General features: G+C 39.3%; 1 protein-coding gene across 1 annotated transcript in view; it reads right to left on the reverse strand.

Moving 5' to 3' along the window:
* Window positions 1–1854: 1854 nt before the first annotated feature.
* LOC121858709 (protein bicaudal C homolog 1-like) overlaps window positions 1855–25403 on the reverse strand; it is a 42491-nt gene continuing 18942 nt past the window's right edge. Inside the window, 9 exon segments of the mRNA XM_042355307.1 lie at window positions 1855–1978; window positions 2364–2473; window positions 2609–2715; window positions 2840–2914; window positions 2917–2955; window positions 3137–3295; window positions 3298–3371; window positions 3745–3921; window positions 24613–24682. Coding sequence (XP_042211241.1) covers window positions 1950–1978; window positions 2364–2473; window positions 2609–2715; window positions 2840–2914; window positions 2917–2955; window positions 3137–3295; window positions 3298–3371; window positions 3745–3921; window positions 24613–24682 — 840 coding nt within the window. The 3' untranslated portion in view covers window positions 1855–1949.

Here is a 25403-nt window from a genome sequence, read left to right on the forward strand (position 1 = left end):
TCTGTCTGAGCTGGAAGGACAAAAGTCCACCTCATAATTACAATACACAAATACTGTACTGTCATACCCTCAGCACCGTTGGACACTGTCATGCTGCCGATCCCACTGACAAGAGAATTTAGGTTTACTCCTGAACCGACTCCAAGTCCTCCACAATGCTTCGGTTTGATGCAGTTGTTATTCATGTTACTTGACATGATGCTGTTGTTATTGTTACAGTTAGAAGTGCCGGAGCGAAGGAGCAAGTCTGCTGCATAGTACGAGGCTGTGTAGAAAAACATTAAGGCCTCTAAGATACAGTAATTTCATAAAATCATGTAGTTCAACGACAGTTTATAGCGTGTGTTGATGAGGCCAAGTCAGTTATATCTTTCAAAAAACAATCCATCCCAATTTGAGGTTATGTTACACTTAGAATAACCTTCATAAAAAATAGATTATACAAGTATCCTCAACTATAAGAACGTTCACTACCGGTATACTGTATGCAAAATTCACTAATCCAAAAATTTTTCTTACATCTATTTCTCACTGTCCAAAAAGTAATACTGTATTCACTTACACAAAAAATGGTAAGGCATTGTATATAAAATTATGTAAAAAATTAAATGCCTGTATCAAAATCACAGACTGCCACCCATAAGCTATATAAGTAAATTACAACAAGTGTAATTAATCAGTGAAATCAACAGCCTCCGCTATAAAACATCCATAATGACAGGGTATGGACATCATGTTTCACCTTGTGGGATAGTTGATGAACATGTGCTACATACTAACTAATAATCCTGAAATAAAATCAGGGCTAAGTGAAAAACAAAAACTAAAAATGGAAAAAGAGGAAAAAAAAAGTGCACTCACAAGTATGGTCGAATAACATGTTGTTATACTGTGAACCTTGAAAGGTGTGTGGGGGCCGACTACTAGAGGTTGTCAGGCCTCCCCACAGTGCAGTAGGGTGAACCTGAGGGCTGGGAGTGCCTGTAGGAGATGGAGTGGGAAGAACCACCACTCCCACCACTCAGCCACTGACCCATGTTTAGATCTGCTAAAAAAATACTGATTGTCAGTCATACATGAAATACAAAGAAACAGGAATAACAAATAAAAGAAGTAAATACTTAAAAAAATAAACAAATACAATAGCACTAAAAAACAAACAAAAAAACTAAGGGTCCAATCAGGCATGCACAATAATAGTAGGTTCTGTAAAAATAAATAAAAATAAAAAAAATTACATAAAACTAGATTAATGATACAGTACTGTATTTACTCGATACAAAATTTTCTCATCGCACTGTCTAGTTCATGAATAAGCTAGTTTCTTTCTGTGAAGTGGTGGAAGCTCCCAAGTGCAATGTGTTCTCTGCTCCCTGGAAACTCAAAACACCTAAGTCCTCATTAAAAGGAAGTACGGTATTAATTTGATGATCCAGGTTCAAGAACATACACCATCTCCATCATGAATGGCTCTTGCCACTTGTGATTTAATCATCAATACTTACAGGTGAGGCCAAACAGTGGCGCTGCATCTGAAATGTGATATGTTGGAGGAATACGGGCCTTAGGTGGAGCTTTTTCTGCATGTGATATCAAGCGCCAAGCCTCATATATATTACCTGGGAAGGAGAAATCATGTTAGTACAAATAGAAATCATTAATCAATTGTAATAGATAATATAGGAGAGGTCCTTGCATGAATTTACTCAACCAACAACAAGGTTTAATTATAAATCATAATTTCATAAGATTTTGTTTTTATTTAACTTCATTTATTTTTCAGAATTTACAAATAACAAAATTAGGCCGACCACTAACCAGCATTTCTTTCCGCCCCTTTAATGAGTACAGGTACCCATCTAGCCTCTTGTTTTTTATAACTATAAGCGTCTAAAGTTTGCATGATTTGTGATACCTCATTTGAGTCTACCGTCTGGTCGGGCAGCAAGTCAAACATAAGGACCAGTGGTAGAGCACCCTGTAGAGTTTATGATTGTTTAAAACTACTCACCATCTTAAATATACATATCAAAATACTGTATTTCATTAATCAGCTACAATATGATTCCTGCCTGAACATGGAAGGTTAATACTATTTTACCAAATATGCTAAATACTGCAGTGTATGTCAAACCTAAAGGAAACATTCCGAATAAGTAGCCTGGGTTGTGTCAGTCTTCAGACACTTGGTCCACCAAAATGTAAACAGGAGAATTGTCAACAGACTCCATCAAACAACCAAACACGTGTTGTTTGCACTGTAGCAATATCTTTTATCCAACAAACAAGTTAGTCTATTTTCACTTATCCTACACTGTTCCTCTACTGTTAGCACTAACCAAAGCCAGATCAAATTTACTTACTAAAATGTTTTTGTGATGCAAGATAAACATTATCAATGCCTCCTGAAATGGTGACAGTTGACTTCTTGAGAGGAGGCAGGGAAATATCATTACTGTCAGGGAATGTTATTCTGCAAAAGAATTATCATGTAATTAAAGACAGAAAGAGATAATATCAATGAGCTAATGTCAATTCCAACTTAAGACTTGCTGCACACAAACAAAATAAAAGACAATAATAATCTTGAGAAGCTTCAGTTACTCACTTTGTAGCAGTCGCATGATGCGCTTTGAGTGTCCTCGTATTTCGTCCAAGAACAAATGTGTGGTGCTGTGGAGAGATTTCCACTGTCATCTGCACAGGTATTTGATTCTGTTGAAAGATGAAACAATGTATATAATGTAAGGTACTCAATTCACAATGAAAAAACCCGATTCAAAGATGCAAAAAAATTCAGGTGTGAGATTACATTTGTCTTCAAATGCTAATTACTCACGGCAAGAGTATCACAATACGCTTTTAAGATGCACAGTGTTGCCTCCTTCACACGGGCTGCATCCCATTCCCACGATCCCACAATAAGGGAATGTCATCTGTCAGTTTCAGGTCCACCTAAAATTAAAGCAGGTTTTGGTGGACTAAAGCCTCATCAATAAACTCAAAAGGTGCATTAAAATCAAAGTATAGTATACAGTACTATAATGAAATATTCTCCAATTACAGAACTGCCTTCCACACAGGAAACAAAGCAAAACTATTTTTTGGATACAATTTGCTGTTAATATAAACCTACCTGCACATCATAAGTGTTTTGTACATGAATTATGAGCATATTTGGGTCCGATATGCAGGTATTAATAAACTGGGCAGCGGCAGAGAGAGTGAAGGTGAAGATGAGAGGAGTCAATTCCCGTATGGCTGACCGTGCCTCCTCCAGACCAGCTCCTCCCCCCGGCTGTTGATGGACACCTGATTACTTTTGCGTACTTCACTATTCTTGTTGCCATCAGGAAAGTGAATGCTCACACCTAAAAATAATAAAATTGCATATATTAATCATGCTGGTGAAACTGTATTTGTTTACCATTACAATAATCATTTACAAAACAGTTTTGCAAACATGTTTAGAAATGATGATCTATATAGGGTGGTTTCAACCCGGAAAACCCACTACTATACAATACTGTCATTTAGTCATATCCACTATTTTTCCCCTTTTATCTCGAAGACTATTTATCCATTATTCTAATGATGGGAATTCACAGCAAATACATAATCTCCTTCACCCATTCATCTTACCTGTTGTGACACCCTCTGTTCGTGCTTAACATTGTGCCACCGTACAATTCAATACAGTATAGTATAATATATATCCGAAGTAATTTAACAAAGGCGAATTACCTGTACGTTTGACAACTGGCTGAATGGTGTTGCCTCCTTTGCCAATGATGTGGGAGTGATAAGTCCACGACACATCAAGCTTCATGGTTACTTTATTGTGGGGTTCTAATTCTTGTCTAACCATCGCTCCAGCAGTTCGCACCGCATCTGGTAGCCCCAACACTCGCACATGTGGATCTGTAATAAGCAACCATTAGCTTGGAAGGAATTAACTAAAATTATTCAAGAGAATTAAATGTGCCACAGCATAAAGTGAGGGAAAAAAAAACAAGACACAAGGAGAGAGAACAAAAGGAGAATAGAGAAGAGAGAGAGGTTGGCCTTTACAACCACAGATGATTCTTTAGCTGCTGTGATCTTTCAGTCCATATTACAGTTCAAGAAAACATTTTCCAAAAATATTTTCGTATGGTAAGAATCCATAGTACAGACCTGTACAATAGACTTTGGGGGGGGGGGGTTTGAGAATTCAGAAAAATATTATACTGTCTATCATAAACCACATTTTCATTTGGAAGGATACACAATTATACATAGATACAGTAATTTGCAAGAAACATCTTGTGAACATTGCAAAATGGCCAACGACAAAATATAGTACAGTACAAGTATACTGTAATGGCAAACGCCACCTGCAAATGTAGCCAATATAAAAACGATTTATATTACCGGAATTCAACTACAGTACATAATTTTTTATTCACTTGTGTTCTATTGGATCTATGAACCTGCTGCTGTAATAATATAAAAATGCAATCACTTCTTTAAATGTCATTCAGTATGCTAAAGACTAACTCAAACTATTTACCTTCGCATTATTTAATTTCCCTTAACACACAAAGGGTAACTTATGTTGTCTTACAAATTCCGGCCAAGACTACCAATGGTTACATGTTCCTTGCAAGTCAAGTTTCAAAAAAAAAAAAAAAAAAAAGTTAACTGGTCAACTTAACTAAAGTAAAACCATCGAGCCCAAACAAAGAATACCATCAAAACAATAATATGCTAGGCTACCAGGTTAAGGATAAAATTAATCTTCTCGATATTGTGCGTAATTTTCGTCCGGTATTAAAACAATGAATCCAGTTAAAGGAATTCCATATAATAATTTCGATTGCATACATGTTTCAATGTTATTTTTGCACTTTCAGGTCAATCAGTAGCCAGTCTCGTAGCTACAGTATATCTTCAGTTATGAGAATAGTCTGGTCGCTGGGTAGTGTCACCTACTGTAATAGTGGTATTAGTCCACACACTACACTGCAACACTAACCCTGACACACACGGCTTCAAGTATGTGCAATACAGTACAACCAACCAATCAGTCTGGCCCGCCGTAACCAACTATTTTCACGTCTCAGAGCACCTGATGACACTCGTCTTGAGCTTGCATTTTAAAGTACAGTACAGTAATGTGAATTTTAACAGGCAAAGGGAATCGTGCAGATTGTGTTATTTTTTTCCCCTACACAATAAAATGTCTTACCATCATCCTCATCTGGTGGCAGGTCTATCTCGATGTCTCCAGCCAGAATATCCATTGTCAGGCTTCAGTTGGGCGAGCGTTGTCACAGTCACAACACAATATCTGTCAAGGCTCCAACTTGGGGAGCGCCACTATCACACCGTGTTCCTCACAATTAACTACTAGCCTGGCCATTCTAGTTATGTAAGTATCTCGTGAAATATATTACTGTCGATCATCCACTTGGTAACAACACTAGCGTTCTCTGAGCCCACATACGGTACGGAGTCTTTAGTTATGAGGTGAAAGAAGATTATTAGGGGTTGAAGGAAAAGTGGTGAAACTGAAATACAGTAGGAGTAGAAAGAATCTGGGCTCAACCAGATCGCTTCATCTTTCCTATTGGTGTTTTATCTTTGTTCTGCTCCCTTGGAACTGAGCCCACATACACTATGGGTCATCATTAAGTACATCAACTGTACTTTTAAGTTATCAGTCCAACATGGAGTTATATTATTACACAACTTAATGGAGGCAGTGTCGAGTTCTGTGGCGCACCTCGTTAGCACTAAGTTAGAAAAGTCCATTAATCACTGGTTTTCGTTAATGCACATCGTGGATTCTACACCAAATTATTTCCTTGAATAACAGTATTCCGCATCTTCATACATCTGGTATATTATATTTAGTCCAATTATCGTTGTGTTAAAGCTTAAAATACGCGCCTGAAAATGTAACATTCCGTTCATCTAAAGTCTAAACAATACATCTTTACATATCGTCAATCCGACCACTACCACATCTACACCGCTAATAACACACTAATTTTAATTTATCATCAAACACAAGACCGTATCACCCACGATTTTTATCTTCAGCTTTATCTCTTATCTTGTATAACACTCACCGCCATCTTTTAATCACCTGTCATCAGTAAACGTCACTAATCTAAAGATATGTACAACTTGGTGTCAGCTGAAGACTGGCACTAACTCTCTTTAGTATTGCAGTTACCGAATAAAAATTCTTAACGACACTCAGATGGTAAAATAAAAAATAAAAATAAATTTTCACTACTCGAGGTATTCTCCCACATACCTGTACCTACACACAGTGTGACCATGCACATGTAAGCAACACAAGAGACTTCCCCGATATCCATCACTACTTCCTTATCTCCATCAATACTGATACTGTATACACGGTACCTTGTCCGCCAGCCTTCTACGCTGTACTCTGAAGGTGGTTGGTAAACAGAGGAGTTGATAATTATTTTCGTTGCTACTAAAATTACAGTACAAAATTATTACAACTACATTAGCATTATTATTAGTAGTAGTAGTACTACTGTATATACATGTTACGAAATTATTGAGCGAAAAACTTGTGCGTATAAAATGGTGGGAAGCACTTCAGGATACGAACTGAGCTCCTCTAGTCCTCCCGAAATACATTATATTATACGTAGGTGCTAACTCGTGAACCTTTACAAGTTAACTGCCATTAAAAGCTTACAATATTTTGGACATTGTAAATAAAGATGTTCATCATTATATTTAAAAATACATGCGTTTCGTAATCTCTACATACCCAACAATCGCGCCATTATTTATGCTCTCGTGCATTATTTCCAAATAAGGTTCAAGCACTTTTTTCCAGCAACAAGTCACAGTAGGTCGAGAAGAATACACTTTATCTGTAGATGTAGAGGATGATCGTGAACTTAACAATGTTTTGGATTTGTACATTATAAACAGAACTTTGAAAACACTATTGCGCGCCGAGCAACCCCAGGCGATGCGTACTTTAGTTTTCGCGATAGCCTAACGTTTTCCCGCCTGCCTCCCACACCTACCGCCTCCTGCTGCTGCTGCTATCTCTCCAACACGACCTTTTCCCCTTGCAACCCCTCCTCCCCCTTCACAACACCTCTACTTACTCTTTCCTCCCTCTACAACACCCACTCTTCTTCCCCTCATACTAACATCCTGGTTGGTGTAGGAACCATTGATGTGACGACGTTATCTCAGTACTCCACACTTGACCCCTCCACTCTCTCCTCCTGATTTCCCTGTTGCTGTTGCTTGTACTAACGCATTATGCTGCAGTACCTACTATTGTTGCTTCTTCTGTTGATGGTGCGGCATCTAATATTAATAATAGTGCAAGTTGTGTCGGTACTACTATAACAGATACTACTATTAGTGTTATTACTACTGCTGGTGGAGGCTGTGGTGGCACTCGTGGTGAGAGCGGGGCGGCTGGTGGGCGCCAGGGGCGAGGTCAGGGGGCATAATGGTGGCCTTGTGGAGGGGTGTAAGGGCCTCTGTGTGGCCCTCCTCACCCTAGGGACCCACCCTCAACCACCACACAACACCACATTCCCTAAATCCTTCACACCGTCTACGGTTTACCATACCGCCGCCTGTCTGCTGAAGGAAATAGGATGCCCCTCTCCCCACCCACACCTACTGGGAGCAGCAAGACGGACTGAGGTGGACTGGCGAGGAGACGTAATGAAGTATGGTACAGTACTTCATATCCATTTTTTTTATCTTAGAGTTTCTGACATGTGAAATTTCATGTTAAAAATTAATGTGCAGATATAACTTTTATCCACAATAAATAATTACGGCAACTGGTAGGTTATGACATCTTCCTGGTTGTGCGTAAGCTGAGAATGTAAGGTTGTTCGGTGGTTTATTGACTTGGAGCTCTGATTATGTTTACCGTGAAGAAATATGGAGGTTATGCTTATACGGAAAACAGTATGTGGTATACAGTATGTACAAATTAGGAGATAACCCGAGCGTAATCATATTTAGAAAAACAATTCACAGGAACCCAATAAGCTATGTACTCATCATAATTATTTTAAATGTGATTAAAAAGCCACGCGTAACCATAATTAGTCAGCCCAACTTAGCCTACTGTACGTCACTTATATTATTGGCCGCTTAGTAAAAAAAAAAAAAAAAAGCACCTATAGGAAAGTTTTATAAACCTACACACCTAAAATTACACAAATGAATCTACCCAGCATCATTAATATTAATTAATCTATTCATAAATATCGTTATGTGAACGTTTTTTTTCCGAATGTTAAACTTAAGGCGAAACGTTCTGTGATGAGTAAAATTGACAGAGCGATCACACACGCTCTATCAACCTCAACGTTCAATGCGGCGAAATCAATCCTCAACTCTACTAATTTATTCTGGCAAATAAAATAAAAAGGTTAACTATAATAATAACTACAACCATAATAATAAAACCGTAATAATACTACTAATAATAATAATCAGAATTATAAAATCACCTTGGGAAGACCACGTTTCTGGATACTTAAAGATGAAACTTAAAAAAAATGCCACCAGCCACAGCACGTGAGGCTATTTCTCAAGTATGCTAAGGGAAAGACGACACAGACAAACCAGGGAAGTATCGTATTTATTACTGTTAGTAGATTAATATATACAGTAAGTCAAAAGACAACCTTAAACACAGATGAGGTGAGAATAGTGGTCTTATGTTATGCTGTGTCAATGTTTCTCGCTTATGACCCTTCAACACTCACCGAACTACATCACGTTAATAGATAATTTATGTTTGGTTTTTGTTTACTGTTTCGTACTTTATGCAATGGTATCAGGATCTACCTGAAGTGTAATGATGGTAGATAATAAATAATAATTATAATTATAATAATATAGACGCAGGGAAACATCACCCTAGAGTTGTAGCTTTCAAATCTATTCCTGTATATTTGAAAAAGGATTAGTTGTCTGCTGCACACACACTTGAAGCGTGGAGTTCCGAGTGCTTGTTGAGGGGGTATATGTGAACAAAGGAATGGAGGTTGTGTATACAGGAAAAACACACTTACGATGGAGTTCTCAGTGTGTTAGTCTGGGATACAAATTAAGCCAGCCAGGTAATGCATACTTCTGTCATCAAGAGACTTTAAATATACCCTCTAAGTTAAATGAACCAGTTACCTCTGCATAGCTGTGAATCCGGGATGTGGTGTCGGATTCTGCGAGGTTCACACGCTATTTTTTTTAACTACGCTGGAGACGTCACAGCGCACCTCACTGACTGACTCACGCTGATGCACAACGACGGCACTCAGGAGGGTGTGGAATGTATCAGAGATGACCACAACTACAGGCATTCCCTCACCTTAATTCGGGGAAAAATATTAGCGTACGAATGCGAGAATCTGGTTTAAGTGTCCTTCAATTAGTTATTTATAGCCTTGAATAGTACAAAAGCCATTCTTATCAGTGGAATATACCAAGGATGCGTATTATATCGATGGATTATAATGTACCAAGGACAAATATATTGGTTGAGTATATCAGAGACGAATATATCAGCTCACACATTCCTGGGATTTACAGTTCGCCCACCATCTCGTCTCAAGCCAGGTCACCTACCCCCTCGCTGACTCACCACACGCCTGTCCCTTCGTCTGGCGCTCGAGTGGATGGTATCCATCGCCGGGGTCGAACTCTCGTCTGGCGCTAGAGGGAAAGGTATCCGGCGCCGGGGTCGAGCTTTCGTCTGGCGCTAGAGGGAAAGGTATCCGGCGCCGGGTCAAGCGTTCGCACAAGGCTTAGATTGATGGGTTCAATTAGCTGGCGTCTGGAGCCTCGACCAACAACCACTCTCTTTGTGCCCCTCATTTACTTATTTGTTCACAAGCCGCCAGACACACCTCCCCTACCTTCAACCAAACTCTCCTCTCCGCTTCTTCCTCTACGGTCCTGATCCTCAAAATTTCTCAAGGTAAAATTTTCCCTATAAAGCACCTACATCCCAAGCTTAAATTCAGTCACCATTCTTACCCGTAATTCTGTGTCTTCACTTTTAATTGTGCTTATGAAGATTAGCACATCTACTTATTTCACCTGGTAATTAAACATTAATCCTAACCTATCATTACATTAACCCAATTCAACCTAAGTAACCCCATCCATTTCGCTATTGGGTGTTTATTCATGAGGTGAAATAAACAATGAAAAGTTTATCATTCGAGCATTTAAAAAAACACCAAGCCTAAACAGACTCATGTTAAACTGAATTTCATCCTTTACATCTCACCCACGGGGGGAGGGGGTGAATTGGCGTCACAATTGCACACAAGAGACCAAACCTCAATTACAGCTGCCGACTCTTATCACCAACGCGTAATGGGAAAAAACAAACAGATGATGTACGACCTGTGAAGGTGAACCCTGGCCGCCTCCTTAACGTAATGACAGCACCCACAACCAGTCCCTTATCTACCTCCCCCTTCCCCTCGGATGATTCCACCCCCCACACCCCTCTATTCTCCACTCAGCGAGATATCGGGAAGGGGGGGTGGATAGCGAGGCATTAAGTGTGAAACAGCAGTGAGCCAAAATTACTCGGCGCTAATTCCTCGACCCTTACACAGAGCACTATTGAATGAAGCAACGCCACCCCCTAACAGAATGGTATTGGTCTGATAACACACTTTTTCCCTCTAAATGAAATATATTAAAGGCAATTAATTCAGGTTTAGTATTAGTCGTTAAAATTTTAAGCAACTGTGTAAAGACGTTATTTCTAAATCGGTTTCTTTATAACGCACGACGCGATCTAAGCACAATTTATTCTTATTGTAGTCGGTTACGTGGAGACGCAACTCCGAGCGTAAAAAAAAGCGCTATCTTTAAATAGCCTCCTCTATATAAGATAAAAATTGCTCACCACTAAAAAGACGTGTAGGAATCGCAGATAATCGCACCAAACACATGATCCACAGCAGCTGTTGTCTTCACCTAGCTTGTTGTCCCAGGACCACACAGCACCATCGTCAGTCCGCTGGCAGCTCCGTGTCAGTGCCAAGTCACTTTACCCGATTCACGGTATTAGGAACAGGTGGTCGAGGTCTAATAGCTGGTTAACGAAGTCCTACATATTGATATACAAATCATATAAGGTTAACAAGGTCCCCATAATGACATCTTCCACTAATAAGCATTAACGAGCTGTTTATATCCCCCATTACGACCTGAAAAACGCGCGGAAGGACACACACATCAGCTAAAGTTTCCTGTGATGTCACTAGATTTAAAAGACACGTGGCCCAGGAAATGTTAACTGCACTACAGCCTCCCACAAGCATCAACTGAATCAATTAGCCCCCACCTTCACCTCATGATTAAACACCCAACGCTATCTGAAAAGGGGTGGGAGGTTAGGTTAACGTTTGGCTGTTTAATAATTAATCCGAAGGGGCTAATCTTCAGGTGTCTATTTTTGGCCGACAACACACTATGATATTCTCCTCTGACTAAACTTACAATAAAGAAAGTTGCCCAAGTGGTGATCAAATAGTAGGGACAAGCTTATTTCTGGAATCTTCGCCGTCACCCACTTAGCGGGAGAAATTTTGAGAATCTTCTATAATCAAATCAGGGTCAAGAATTATTAAAAGGGCTGATACGTTGCCAATTTCCTTCGTAAATTATCATGTGCGAATTTGCCTGCCATTAATATTTAAACCCAAAATAATTCAAAATGGCTTCAAAACCACTCAAGCACCAGACACAGCGCCAACGTCCAGCACACATTTAACGACCCCTGCGCTATTTCCTCACACACACACACACACACAGCAACATCAGACACGTGTTGGGATTATTTAATTGCTCTACATTTTGTTTTAATGTCAACAAAATCTTCAGCTAGGTTTAATCCCCGAAAACAATGACGTAGAATGTGACCCTTTACTTTATTTCAATGGAGATGGCATGAATTAACCAAACCTAACCTAACAAAAAGAAAAACGAAAGCAAACTGACGCAAGTAGCAAAATCTAATCTTACTCGTTCTAAAGCAGAAAATAAAACGAACACAAACACGACTGCAACTATACAAAGCCTAACCTAAATATGTCTACCCAAGCCCAGTTCAACCAAACTAAACTTCGCAAGCGATCATTAAGTTAGGTTTGGTTAATTCGTTTCTAAAAAAAAAATAATAATGGATAGGTGGTCGTGTTAACAATACAGTTTAACCTATTAATGTACACTGTCTTTGTTAGTGCGGCCAGCCAGTGACTACCACGCGTTTTGGCTGCCAAGATAGGCGGTCATTGTGTGAGCGTACATCAAAGAACAAATTATACGAGAAATAACAATGCCTACCACGCAGTAATCAATATGTCACACAGCTGTTAGAGCGCATAGTTGCCAGAGCAATACGTAAATTATATATATATATATATATATATATATATATATATATATATATATATATATATATATATATATATATATATATTATAAACGGGTACATTCAGTGCCATTACTATTAAAATAAATTAATTTAGTTTCACACTCGAAGGTTTAACATCTGCAAGTTGTCTAAAGGAGCCGATCTAAATATAGCTTACTCTAAGCCTGCATTCATTATACTCGCATAGACTGTATTTAAACTATATTATGTCTTAATTTAAACCTGTATTCATTATATTCACCATATTATGTGGTTGGTACCATCATAGCTACAGGAGTTAAAAAGCGACCTCACGCATCAACTACATCTCAATTTAGTCATAATATATTATCCCACTTTTTCTTTGTTTAAAAATAGCAGTAAGGAGACGTTAAAAACACTACCCTTTTCTTATCTCTGGTAATAAATAGGAGCACCATGTTCGTCTATTGCTAGGCTGCTCTGAGGATCCCAGGGTAATACAGTACAGACACTACTTCACCAGGCAACAGTATACTGGAGGCTCTATCACAACACTTAACTACCCTACAACGACCAGCATGGAAATAAGCAAGTTGGGTTAAAATTGGTAGAATCGGCTTACTGTTTACCATTGTTTACCTGCATTTGTCCAAGTTAGGCACATTTACTGCCTACTATATACTCAACAGAGGCATTACAAGACCTCAGTGCCAGGATATAAAGTATATATAACAAGCATGACCTCATGGTCTCCTGCTACGTGTGGTCTTTAGTAAACATCGCAGAACTGTGAGAACTTTATTAACTAAATTAAATCTATGTAACCAAAGCTATGTTTACAAGGTCGACTTATGTCAATAGCCTACACCAAAAGCCCCAGTGTACCATCGAGAAACTCCATAAAGGAACTTCAAAATATATCAAGGTACTTTAAATCTATACCGATACAAGAAAGTCAGTACATTACACTAGGGAACTTGAAAAAAATAGTACCCAAGAAAGTTAACGATGGTGCTAACAGCAGTTCAAAACAGTGAGGGTGGCGGCACTTGCTCGTCTCTCTAACAGCTGAGCTAAACACGTGTCAGCAACTACACTGAATGAAATCACTGTGGAGGCCGCCTGACAGACACTAAACAACACTATAAACACACACATGACTTAACAAAATTTAAATATATTCGCGTTGAGACAGTAAAACGTTCAGCTATATCTCCCTCCCGTTATGGTTATTTTACGCTCGAGTAAAGTGACAACTACAGGTGGTATTTTTTTCTCTACGTTGTAACCTTGACCATGCTTTGCAAGATGGTGTGTGGGTTTGTGGGTGTGTGTGTGATTACAAGGCGGTAGGTGTATATGTGTGTACTTACAAACTGTGTGTGTGCCCTTGCTTGTTGGAAGATGATGTGTACCGGTATGTGTGAGTGGTTACAAGCTGGTGTGCGGAAAGTGTGCTTGTTTACACGACTGGAATGCGATATAAATCTCTCAAAACCGAGATTTTTACCTGCAGCAGGAAAATTTACAACCCTCACCGGTGTAAAGTTAAGTTTCACCGGGGTAGTGCTCGGTCTACCTCCTATACGATCAGTCTTATTTTTCATCGACTAGTAAAGTTAGTATGCCCGGGTAAGCAGAGACCTTACTTTTATTTTAGGAGTCCCATTTTTCAACGATGTCATTCTTACCCCTTAGACATAAATTAAAATTACATTGTTTATGTTAGTTCTAAGTGTGGAACCCATCTTCTAACCAGCTTACCTGTATAAACATGGGATAATTTTTTTTTTTACTTTGTGCCCGTGTTCTTGTGCCTCAGAGGGAACTCCCCTTAAACATTTTCAGTGCTGTAATATATCCCTGTCCTTCAATTAACGGGAGGGGGGGATGTAAGAGTTATCAAGGTGTTCAGACAGAATATGTGAGCAAGATAAAGTATGAACGTGATAGCAAGGTGCCTCCTCTTCTTAGGTTCAAGGCTGTGTTGTATACCCAGCCGCCGCCACCACCACCCACTTGACCATCCACGACCCTTAAGATAACACAACTACATGGAACACAGCTTGACGAGTTCCTCCCCAAGTGTGTTACGCTCCATCTAAGATAGAAGTCAAATGGGCCCCAGTCCTTACAGGCCCCCAACCCACTCTAACTTACCATTAGGCTTGGGGATCATTTAGGTACTGTGCCATCAAATCGTAATATAAGTTCAGTAGTTTAGATTAGATTTTCTTGGGATATCCTTGATTTCATCTACAGTAGTTAATTGACCATTGTTTGTACTACTTTACACCAGTGAACTAGTGCGAACATTTATGACGTTTCGGAATGATTATAGTGTATCTAATTACTTTCACAATTAATCAAAAGCATTTCGGAAGAAAAAAATGTCGATAACCACTGAATATATTCGAATTTCAGTTTAGGTTTTATACGTCTTAATACTAAAAGGTTAATTTTGAGATGTTTACCATAGTGTTCCCCATGACGCACCAACAGAAAGATTAAACGTTTTCTCTTAAAGGATTACAAAACGTTTCTGTAGGGAATAAACCTTCATGGAGGGACTACACTGTTTCTCGAGGCCCGCGATGATGATGCTGGTGGCCGTGTTTAGGAAGTCAGGCAGATAGTTCACACTGGTTCACATGTACAGGTCTACAAACAATGGTAATCATTATGTCTATCCAAACAAACACAGTCCAAGAAGGCTGTTTACAAGATTATTTCCATCAGGGCCCCAGAACAGTACAATATCGCTGTCCATTTTAATCACTATTGGGCGTTTCTTCTACAAATGTATTTATGAAACGCCCTACTCAGCCAGTTCTATCATATGACGCTTTTAAACTAGTTGGCCAGTGAAAGACAAGCAAAAGTGTTCAACACTCTTAATGCATAATTCCACTGCAGGTTAATTTCAAAATGCCCTCGAAAATGTTTCCTATGTATCGTCTATAACAAGGAATTACCTGTAATGGTTTAGGCATAATATACAGAATTGTTATGCACACAAACTTTGTATCAGCAAAGACGTTTATAGTATATATGCCAGCCAATGAACCTAAAGGACCAGCATAATGCCAGCTTGCAACCCTTGATTTGAATCCTTCAAGTTTAAGTAGAACACAGAGGTATACACAACCACATACTGTAATACAACTCTTCAAGACGAGTGTACACGACAACAAATACAGTACAGTACAGTACTACTCCTTCAAGCTACAATACATTGAAACAGTTCCAAGTTAGCCCATGTTAAGGGATTACCACATACCCTCGCTATATCCTCAGTTATGAACAACCACGAACCCAACCTAAGATTTACAGCACACCTAATTAAGTTTATTATTCCATAACTCACTGTCAAAAGCAACATATGAATCTCATCCTGACCGACAATGCCCATCCACATGTGAGAAACAATCAATATACAATACAGTACTGATAAAACCCTGACCCAAGAGACGACACTTATCTTAGAATACAGTGCGACACTTATCTGTACGAGTGCAGTCTAAATGTTCAATTTTACTAGATATCACAGATAATGTCACATCCACCTGGTAACTTTTTTTTTTACGAGGGGTACATCACGAATCCACGTGTGTTCACCTGAGAAATATATCACGAATCTAGTGTTATACATGAAGAATATATCACAAATCCACAAAAGTTCACGTGAGGAGGAACATCACGAATGCACCAGAGTTCTCGTGAGGAATACATCACAAATCCACAGAGTTCACGAAAAGGATACATCAAGAATCCTCGAGCATTCACAGGAGCTAAGACCGCTCTGACTTGGCTGCACCGGATTCAAGATGATAGGGACACCAAGATCACAGTATACCAGACTCGACGGAACCCAGAATACTACTGGCACCGGGCAGGGAGCCGACCAGCCCTCACCATCTACCAACACCACACCACCCTACCCCCTCCCTCCACCACACGCACACGGGGGTCTTTCATCAACCACTCGTAAAGGTTCGTAACACTACCAGTCCCGCTATCACCCCCCCCCCCCACCTCTTCTATGGGTGTTACCATGCTCTTGCAACACTACCACCACTCTCCTGCCTCAACCCAGTGTTACTAAGCACTTGCAACATTACCACTACCACCATACTACACCGAATGTTGCCAGGCTCATGTGAATAATCTACCAAGTGTTTTTAAAAGTAGGGTAAGGATATGTACGTGAACAACTTTCAGTTCGATCAATTCCCTAGAACTTGCAGATACCAGACGATTTTTTTTTTTCGGAGGGGGGGGGGGCCAGATCTATAGAACTATAATTTAAATGCCCAACTCCAGTGGACATGTCGAAACAGCGTCTTTTCCTATCGAAGATGTTCCTCGAGAATTTACCGAAACACTACTTATTCCTTGAGAACCAGATAGAGCACATTCTGCACGATTTGCAACTGTACATCAAGCAAAGGAATTATCTCCCTTGACGGCACTTCAAAAATAAAACATTTTCGTGTCGTTTACCAAGTTAAATTAATAATCGTCTTGCTCCATACACAAAAAAAAATAATTCATTTTGAAACTATATAATACACGTATAAAAACTAGTACAGTGGTCAAAACTAGATACTTGTAAAACGAACACCCTAATCAAACGGCGACGTCCTAAAGGTTTGTCATGTTTGTTTTCGAGTGTGTATACCATATACTTGCAAAGTATTTCTGAAATAATGGTAATAATTATCTAATAACTCCCCACATATCTTACACTACATCAAGTTCTCTAGACCAAAGCCCGATAATTTTTTTTTTTAAACTAGCTCACGGGAGGAACAAGAAAGAATGCACTTAACTAGCTCACTCACAGCGGCATAAAGATAGCGACCGAAATGTTCTCAAAACACGAAGGGATATTTTACCGTAACTAGATGCAGTTTCTTATCTCCTGTTTGGGGAAAGATATCGTATAAACTTTGAGACTCGTGAGCCCGGGGTGTTGAGCGCAGGCAAGGTCAGATGTTTAATTAGGGGAGAGCTCCGGGATCAGAGAGCGACGCCTCGTAAAGCCCCATTGAGCAGCCCCGTGTTGTGCAAGACAGTTAACTCACTAAATAAACATCGACTCCTACTCCAACTTACTACAGCCGGCTTGTACAGTTCACAGCCCTCTTCACTGACTACAGAAGTACCATCCACTAAAACTGAATTCAGGGATAGGGGACAATACCCTTCAAAGCGTATCCTTTTCTACCCATCTCACTATTAATGTCGTCTTATCCAGAATCCCGTGGAGATAACTAGTGCACTGGATAAATTACTCACACGTATTACTACAGCCTAGGATGGTACTTGTTTTTTTTTTGTGCTAACGTCTTACTGGTGCGCAATTAGCCAGCTGCTTACCCGGTAAAACTATCATGATTTATGTATCTACCTACATTGTCGCTTAAATCCAAAACTTCCATTTGTCGTTAATTCAACAATGGACCACAAATATGAAAGAGAAAAAAAATCTTATGTGCGCGGTTTTTTATCCCCGGTTTGGTTAAGACAATATAAATAAATTACGGAAATAAAAACACATTATCTCAACGCATCTGTTATAACACTCGTTCTCTTTAAAATATAAGGGAGAACATAAATAAGTTACACTCCAACGAGATGCTTTACTCACCCCGGATGGTGCCCCTTTCCAAGTAGTAACCTTGAAGTGTGATACTTTGATCCACCAAAATACAGCACGCTCTGCAGAATAAAGTATGACAAGCACTCTTATGAACAAACTTTTTGTTCTCGAGGCTGTGCTGCGCATTAGGCTAAATACCATACCCAAATCGTTATATATTATCACCTGTAGGGTATTAGAGCTCAGTGATTTGCACACGGTGCACTACAGGAGCACTCTACTCGTTACGCTATGTACGTGTAGACCGTCACCCAGCAATCTAACCCCATAGCAGGTTAATACGGTATTAACTACGCTAGGTTTTCAGATGCCAGTGTAAATTCATGTCTCCTGTTCAAAGATTCTGGTAGACGCAGACGGTACTGACCGCCATACTCGCATAACCCCGTCGGCGTGATTGATAAAACATAAGATAGCAGTGTTTGAGAGCGAGGGTCGGGGCACACTGGCATCACTGTACCAACACACACCACACCCTCACCGTTCTTTGATATATCACACCTTCCTCTCCAACCCTCAAGTGGCCTGCAAGGCTCAATATATAACAGGACGATGATCCCTCCTCCTCTCCCTCTAAATCTGCTAAAATGAATCATCATCTCCTGGGCCCACCTGTGTCCGTCCATCAATGTTTATTTTCCATAATATATACGAGGAAAATTTCTTAATGGAATTTTGATTGTCAAAAATATACGGAATCCTAATATCTGTGCAACTAGTTATTTTTGTAGATGACTAGGCCTACGGCCTCTACTATTATTACTGAAGCAGTTCAGGAGCACTGAAGGGAGCATATTGCCTTATCCAGATATCAAGGACGGGAGGAGCTGGTGCTGCCGGGGAGGAGGGAGGCTGATCCAACCACCTATAGTGGCAAAGTATTTTTCTTTGGTTTCGACATCTTCACATCCGGTTTGTGATAGCGAGGTAAAAAATAGCTATCAGTTCCGTGCCAGACGCAATGCGACAGGACTTCCCCTAATGCAGATTACTTAATTGTGAAATACTAAAGACGACAATGGCGGGTCATGACCATGCTGCGCAGGCTACACTAAGACATTGTTTCCATTATAGTAGGACATCCTTAGTCCCAAAATTACACCTCACTCATTACTTGAACTTACAAACATGTTTAACTTACCAAACGAAGGAGGGGTGCGTAAATTGTAGTACACGTAAAACGTGCGCTCCGTTTCCTTATTGGGGGTTGAGTAGCAGGGGGGTTGGAGAACGATGGAGAAGGGCTCCAGCACCACATTGCAGGGCATGTAGCTGGGGGTGTGGAGCATGGAGCCAGTTGGCAAGTATGAACCCCACGTGTCCATGCCATAAGAGGAATCCTGGGATAGGGTGCACATCCTCCACACACGCCCACTTCACCTCAGTTCCCTCTCTGTAGGTCTTCCTGTACAATTTTACAAACGTGATTCCCCGGACACCGAGTTTCATACAATAATTTATGTTCAAACACAAGAGATTCTACTCGACTGATTCCCTTGGTAACACCGGAGACGACAGCACCTCTGGCGAGATAAGGGCCTAACAGTTTGAGAACCTAATTTGTCTAAATTCTATAAACCTGACTTACGGACCCCAAATTGTTAGAGTTTGGAACAGTAATTTTAAATTAGGTTGTTATTGTGATCGCTGTCGTTATTTTCGAGGAAATTGGCATTTTATTGGCCTTAAGGTGCTTAAACAAGATTCAAATCTTTAATATAAGAAAAGTGCCTTAATTTATGATGCAGGGTAGAACCCTATAGACACAAGTGCATGATTGAACTTAGTGTGACTAGGTTTGGACCAGCTAATTCTGCACAAATTTACCTTGGTATGCTGTATAACGCTGTGACCCGTTCACGGTTACTAGTACTGTATACACGTCGCAAAATTTGGGGAAATGACATTAATTAAAAGTTATGAAATTCATGATAGGCTAAGATATACTCGATTAAAAGGTAGTAAAAAATAGGTTAAGGTTTGTTTCATGTTTGAAATTAACTACAATCCTTGAACAAATGGTGAAATATCTGTTTTTCAGGCAGTCACGTGGCAGTGCAGAACATGTGTTAACATTACTGTATTGCCAAAAACGTCAGTAGATTGTGGATTATGCCAGCAACGGCTAACCTTACGCAATGGTACAGTATTGTTTGTTTGTAAGTTATCATTTGTCTGCATCTGTCAGTAGCAAGTCCTTAAAATGAATCGACAACAGCCGGGAGAAATAAAAATAATAATACTGAAATTCTGTAAGTAACTAGCCTCGTAATGTTATTGTACGATATTAGGTTTTATGTGCATATTAAAAGTTAACCATACAAATTATGCCATACCGAGCATACTATTTGTATAGTCTAATGTTACTTGGTCATCTCTTGGTTATATAATTCTGCAGATCTCAGTTTAACAAAAGCGAGGGACGTCCTAAAAACTGGTAAAATTGCGAATAAGGAGAGGTTTGGGATAGACTGGACAAAATGTAAACATCAGATGCTGGATTAACACAATTAAAAAAAAAATCACACACAATGGTTAGTACTACAGTTTCTATACTTTCCACACCACCGCCAATCTCACTTTGAAATTTAAACACCGTTAACTTCCGCACTACAAGAAAAACGCGCTTCCTCTCCGGAAGTTCGATTAAAACTGACGACGTTACCAGCACGGTGACGCGTGAGACTCCGTGAGTGGCGTGACCGCTCGCTTGTGCCAGGAAGTCCAGAAGTCCGTAATATTTTTTTTTCTTTTTGCCTTTTATTTAAAATTTTACAGTTTACATATCCAGAGATACTACATAACTACATATTAATATATTTGTCTGAAATATGTGGATGTTTTTTAATATACATCCCATCATTTATTAGAAGATATCTTACCTTTAATAAAGGCTATAGTCTCATCAACATTGTAATTTTCCTTTCTACTAATTCCCATACAGTAAAAATAATCTGACATTAGCAAGATCACTATTTTTATCCCCATTATTATTACTTGTACATTAATATTTTCAGGAAAGGCGGAGGGTAGGGGAACTTGGGGAGTGGGAGGCGTGGTAGCCTACAGTATAGTGCGTTTTTTCTCCTGAGAAAAGATACCCTGCCCCCCTTCTCAAGAATTTCAGCTGATTGGCGGTTTCAAACCCGTTCGCTTTCGTCCTTAAGTAATGATGTATTTCTAAACGAGTATTCATAATCGTTGGGATGACCGTTTCTGACAAGAAAGATATTTAGTAAATTATATAAAGATACGGTCTAGGGTAGCCATTACCAAATTTCAAGGTGGAAATTTTTTCTATTCTTTGCGACACCTATTTTTTAACCTAAATTAAGTATGTTTAATGATGAGTTGAAAATATATAAAAGGTTGTATAAAAAATACAAAATATACTTAGAAGAATTGTTGATTTGTCAAATATCACTAAAATGTGATGAATGCTATTTTGTGGTAATTTTTCTTCTTTTTTTTGGGGGGGGGAACGCATTATATATTACATACTTGCATTCATAGAGTATAAATAAAGAACTGAAAGAAATTAATTATCATTTTTATTCGTGCTGAAACAGCATATACTAACAAAATTGAAGCAAGAACAAAAAATTCAACCACTCTCTATTGGGCCTTGGGCAGACTGACCATCTCGGACGTGTTGACAACTAAACTAGAAGTGTACACTGCGGCTCATCAGCAGTATTGACAACGGCAACTATATATAATAAAAATACGTTGAAGGTTATTATGGCCTTCAGTTCCCGCTGTTTTAAGTATACCTAAGATAATTTATATAATTATTTTTAGTTAGACAACAAAAAGGAGGACGAATTAACGTCAGGCTCGAGGTAGCGCCGGATGGAGGACAGTGCTCAGAAGCCGGACGTCTGGCCACCCTACCTACATTTATTATTTCAAACATAAGTACGTAGTTTATCAGAAGTATAATACATGAATTAACTGTTAAACGCTGTTGAGAATTTACGCTTTCGGAGGATGCATTTAATATATGCTGATTTTTACCAACAAAAGGCATACTAAGACAAATTACATATCACATACTCCATTATACAAAAACTAACATTTTAAAAGATTAGAATCACATTCAAATATTTACACGGCCATTAGCAAAGGTGAAAAATATGAAGTTGTTCGCAGTCGTATTTCACAACATCAACCTAGAGAAGTCGACTTGTGAAAGAGACTAAGGGGTACTTGTAAGCCCAGACCTACGGCCTAGAAAACAGTGCGTTAATGTTCGAAATAAGGCAAACAGATTACTAGGTTTTATATCTAGAAGTGTAAGTAATAAAGAGTGTGGAGGTCATATTGCAACTATATCTTGCGCTAGTCAGGCCGCACCTCGATTATGCTGTTCAGTTTTAGTGCCCTTATTATAGTATGGAATCAATTCACTGGAGTCGGTGGAGCGAAGAATGACAAAATAATTCCGGGACTTAGAAACCTTCCATAACAAGATAGATTAAAGAAACAAAACTTGGATTCCCTAGAAAGACGAAGAGTGCGGGAAGATAGGATAGAAGTATTTAAGTGGGTGAAAGGAATCAATAAAGGGGATATAGATAAAGTTCTTATAATATCCAAGCAGGATAGGACTCGTAGCAACAGATTTAAGTTGGATAAGTTTAGGTTTAGGAGGGAGATAGGAAGGAACTGATTCACAAATAGGGTGGTAGACGATTGGAACAAGCTTAGCAACTTTGTATTAAGTGCTGGGACGCTGGAAAGTTTTAAAAGGAGGCTAGATAGATCCATGGGTGATAAGAGTGGTAGTAACTCGCGACAGGAGCTGCCATGCACAGGCCAACCGGCCTATTGCAGACTCTTGTTTTCTATGTTCTTATGCATGTGTCCTATGTAATTTCATCGTATGTGAAATGGTAAAACTTGTCTAAATGTCCATTCCCGCCAGACGAAAGTTCTCAGATTCTTCCATCAAAATGACGGTGTGACAAAAACCAAAACAAATTCATTATTACGTGCCTCTGGGCGTCACTCACGGTACGTACTATACAGTACATCAGGCAGCCACACAGAGAAGTGTCAAGACAGGACTGTTGACTTTATTTTTACAAACACCTGCTAGCTTAAGTAACACCCCCTCAACCTTACATAATCTTTCAAACCAAATTTACTCACTAAACACAAGAAACTGCCACAATAACTTAAATATACTCATTGATGCGACATTACGCTGCAGCAAAGTTGTATGAGAATTTTGTTCAATAAGTTGGTTTATATAAACAGCTAGTGATAAAAAGGCTGCAGGCGAGATTCTCCACTTCACCCGGAGGTGAATGTAAATGGCAGCGGCGCCTGACAGCAAAGGAGTGAACGAACCACCTGATACAACCAATCATAATCCCGCACCAACCGATACAGCCACTAATAAACCAGCTAAAATAACTCGCACCTCTTCCTCCGGGTGGCGGAAATAACCTCAAGTACGAAGGTGGTGACGGCGAGAAAACCCCTTGTTGCCATGATACATAATGACCTCCACTCCCTATAACAACCATCTCGTTACGACATTGAGCCTTAAGGTAAACGATTTATTGAAAGAAATTTATTTTCTTAAATTTTACCTCGGTTTCAAATCCTTTCAGATAATAAAAAGTAGTCAGTGGTAAATTATGAAAAAAAAAAACTGTACACCTACACACACACACACATCACTATCCAACCAGGAGCGAACGCGTAACAATGGTTTTAAATTAGACAAATTTAGATTTAGGCGCGAAATAGGCAAATATTGGTTTGGAAATAGAGTAGAGGTCGAGTGGAACAAGTTACCAAATTGCTTCAAACTTAGGTTGGACGGATATGTGAGCAATAGGAGTTGGGTGTAAATGGGACTGCCCAGTATGGGCCAATAGGCCCGCTGCAGTTTCCTACATTATGATGTTCTTATGTACACCAACACACATCACAACATCTCTCCACTATACACCAACACATCACTACAACTCTCCACTATACACATCACTACACCTCTCCACTATACACCAACTCACATCACTACACCTCTCCAGTTCAGTTAGGTTAGGTTAGGTTAAATTGGGTTAGGTGTGGTTAAGTTAAGTTAGGTTAGGTTTTCAATGTTTTCTTTGGTCATTGTATCCGACAGTAAAGATTTTTTTTCGACAGGTTTAGAAATGTAACCTAATTACACTAACTTGTTTTTTCTACATTCCAATCTTCAACCACAGGTAAGGCTGAGGTGGAGAGTCTTCAGGTATTATGTTTCACCTTTTTATTATTATATTTAGACCATAATTAACCAACTGTGTTCATCATAATAGCGGCTGATCCAGGGCGGCGCAATTTTTTTTTTTACCTGACTTGACAAATGACATTGGCGGTCTTGTCAGCGGTGAACTTGATAGACCAGCATGCCAGTTCCTACATCAATCTTAACGGGGAACTTTAATATGTACTGATCAATGGTACGTTATAGTTAGTACAATGAAGACAGCGTTTGTGTACTCACCCTTCTTGTTCCTGGCGCCCACCTTCAGGAATTTCGGATATTTGATCTCCGTCTTCGTCTCCTCCATGACCTGTCGACAAAAACAATCAGATAAAATGGCTAACAATAACCTAAGAAAATAACAATAACTTAAAACTGTACACAAACACAAGTGATAAAATTAATTACAACTTCTAAAAACAATAAGAAAATAAAAATAACACTCAAAACAAGGACACATTAGATAAAGATAACAACATTAACATTTAGAACAAAGAACAATAACACACATAAGACAGCACACCAGGTGAACACACAATAACACTGAAGAACACCTACACACATCACTACACCTCCCCCACTATACACTACACCTGCCCACTGTACGCCACACCTCCCACCAACAGTATACACCACACATCACTACACCTCCCCACTGTACACCCACACAAGGTAAATATTGCCTCTGATTCATAAAAATTTTTTTTAATGAATCACAGAGGCAATATTTTCCTTACGATCAACCAAAAACCTGATCCGATTAACATTCGGTGTAAAGCTAAGACTAAGAATCACGGTCTGGTAAACATAACTCTCATGGTTAAAACTAAGAAACTATTGCCTGTAATGTGTAAAAAAAATAGAAAGATAAAAAGAACACAGTGAACCAACACAAAACACCTACGTTATTGAGACCGATTAACCCAGTGTAGCTAAATGCTTTCCAGAGGTCAGGTTCGTACGTGGCAGGGTCGTTTAGGTGAGGCTTGCACTTGGCAGGGTCGTCCTTCAGAGGGTGGTATGTGGCAAAG

The sequence above is a fragment of the Homarus americanus genome, unplaced genomic scaffold (assembly GCF_018991925.1).
Source record: "Homarus americanus isolate GMGI-L3 unplaced genomic scaffold, GMGI_Hamer_2.0 scaffold74, whole genome shotgun sequence".
Classification (NCBI taxonomy): domain Eukaryota; kingdom Metazoa; phylum Arthropoda; class Malacostraca; order Decapoda; family Nephropidae; genus Homarus; species Homarus americanus.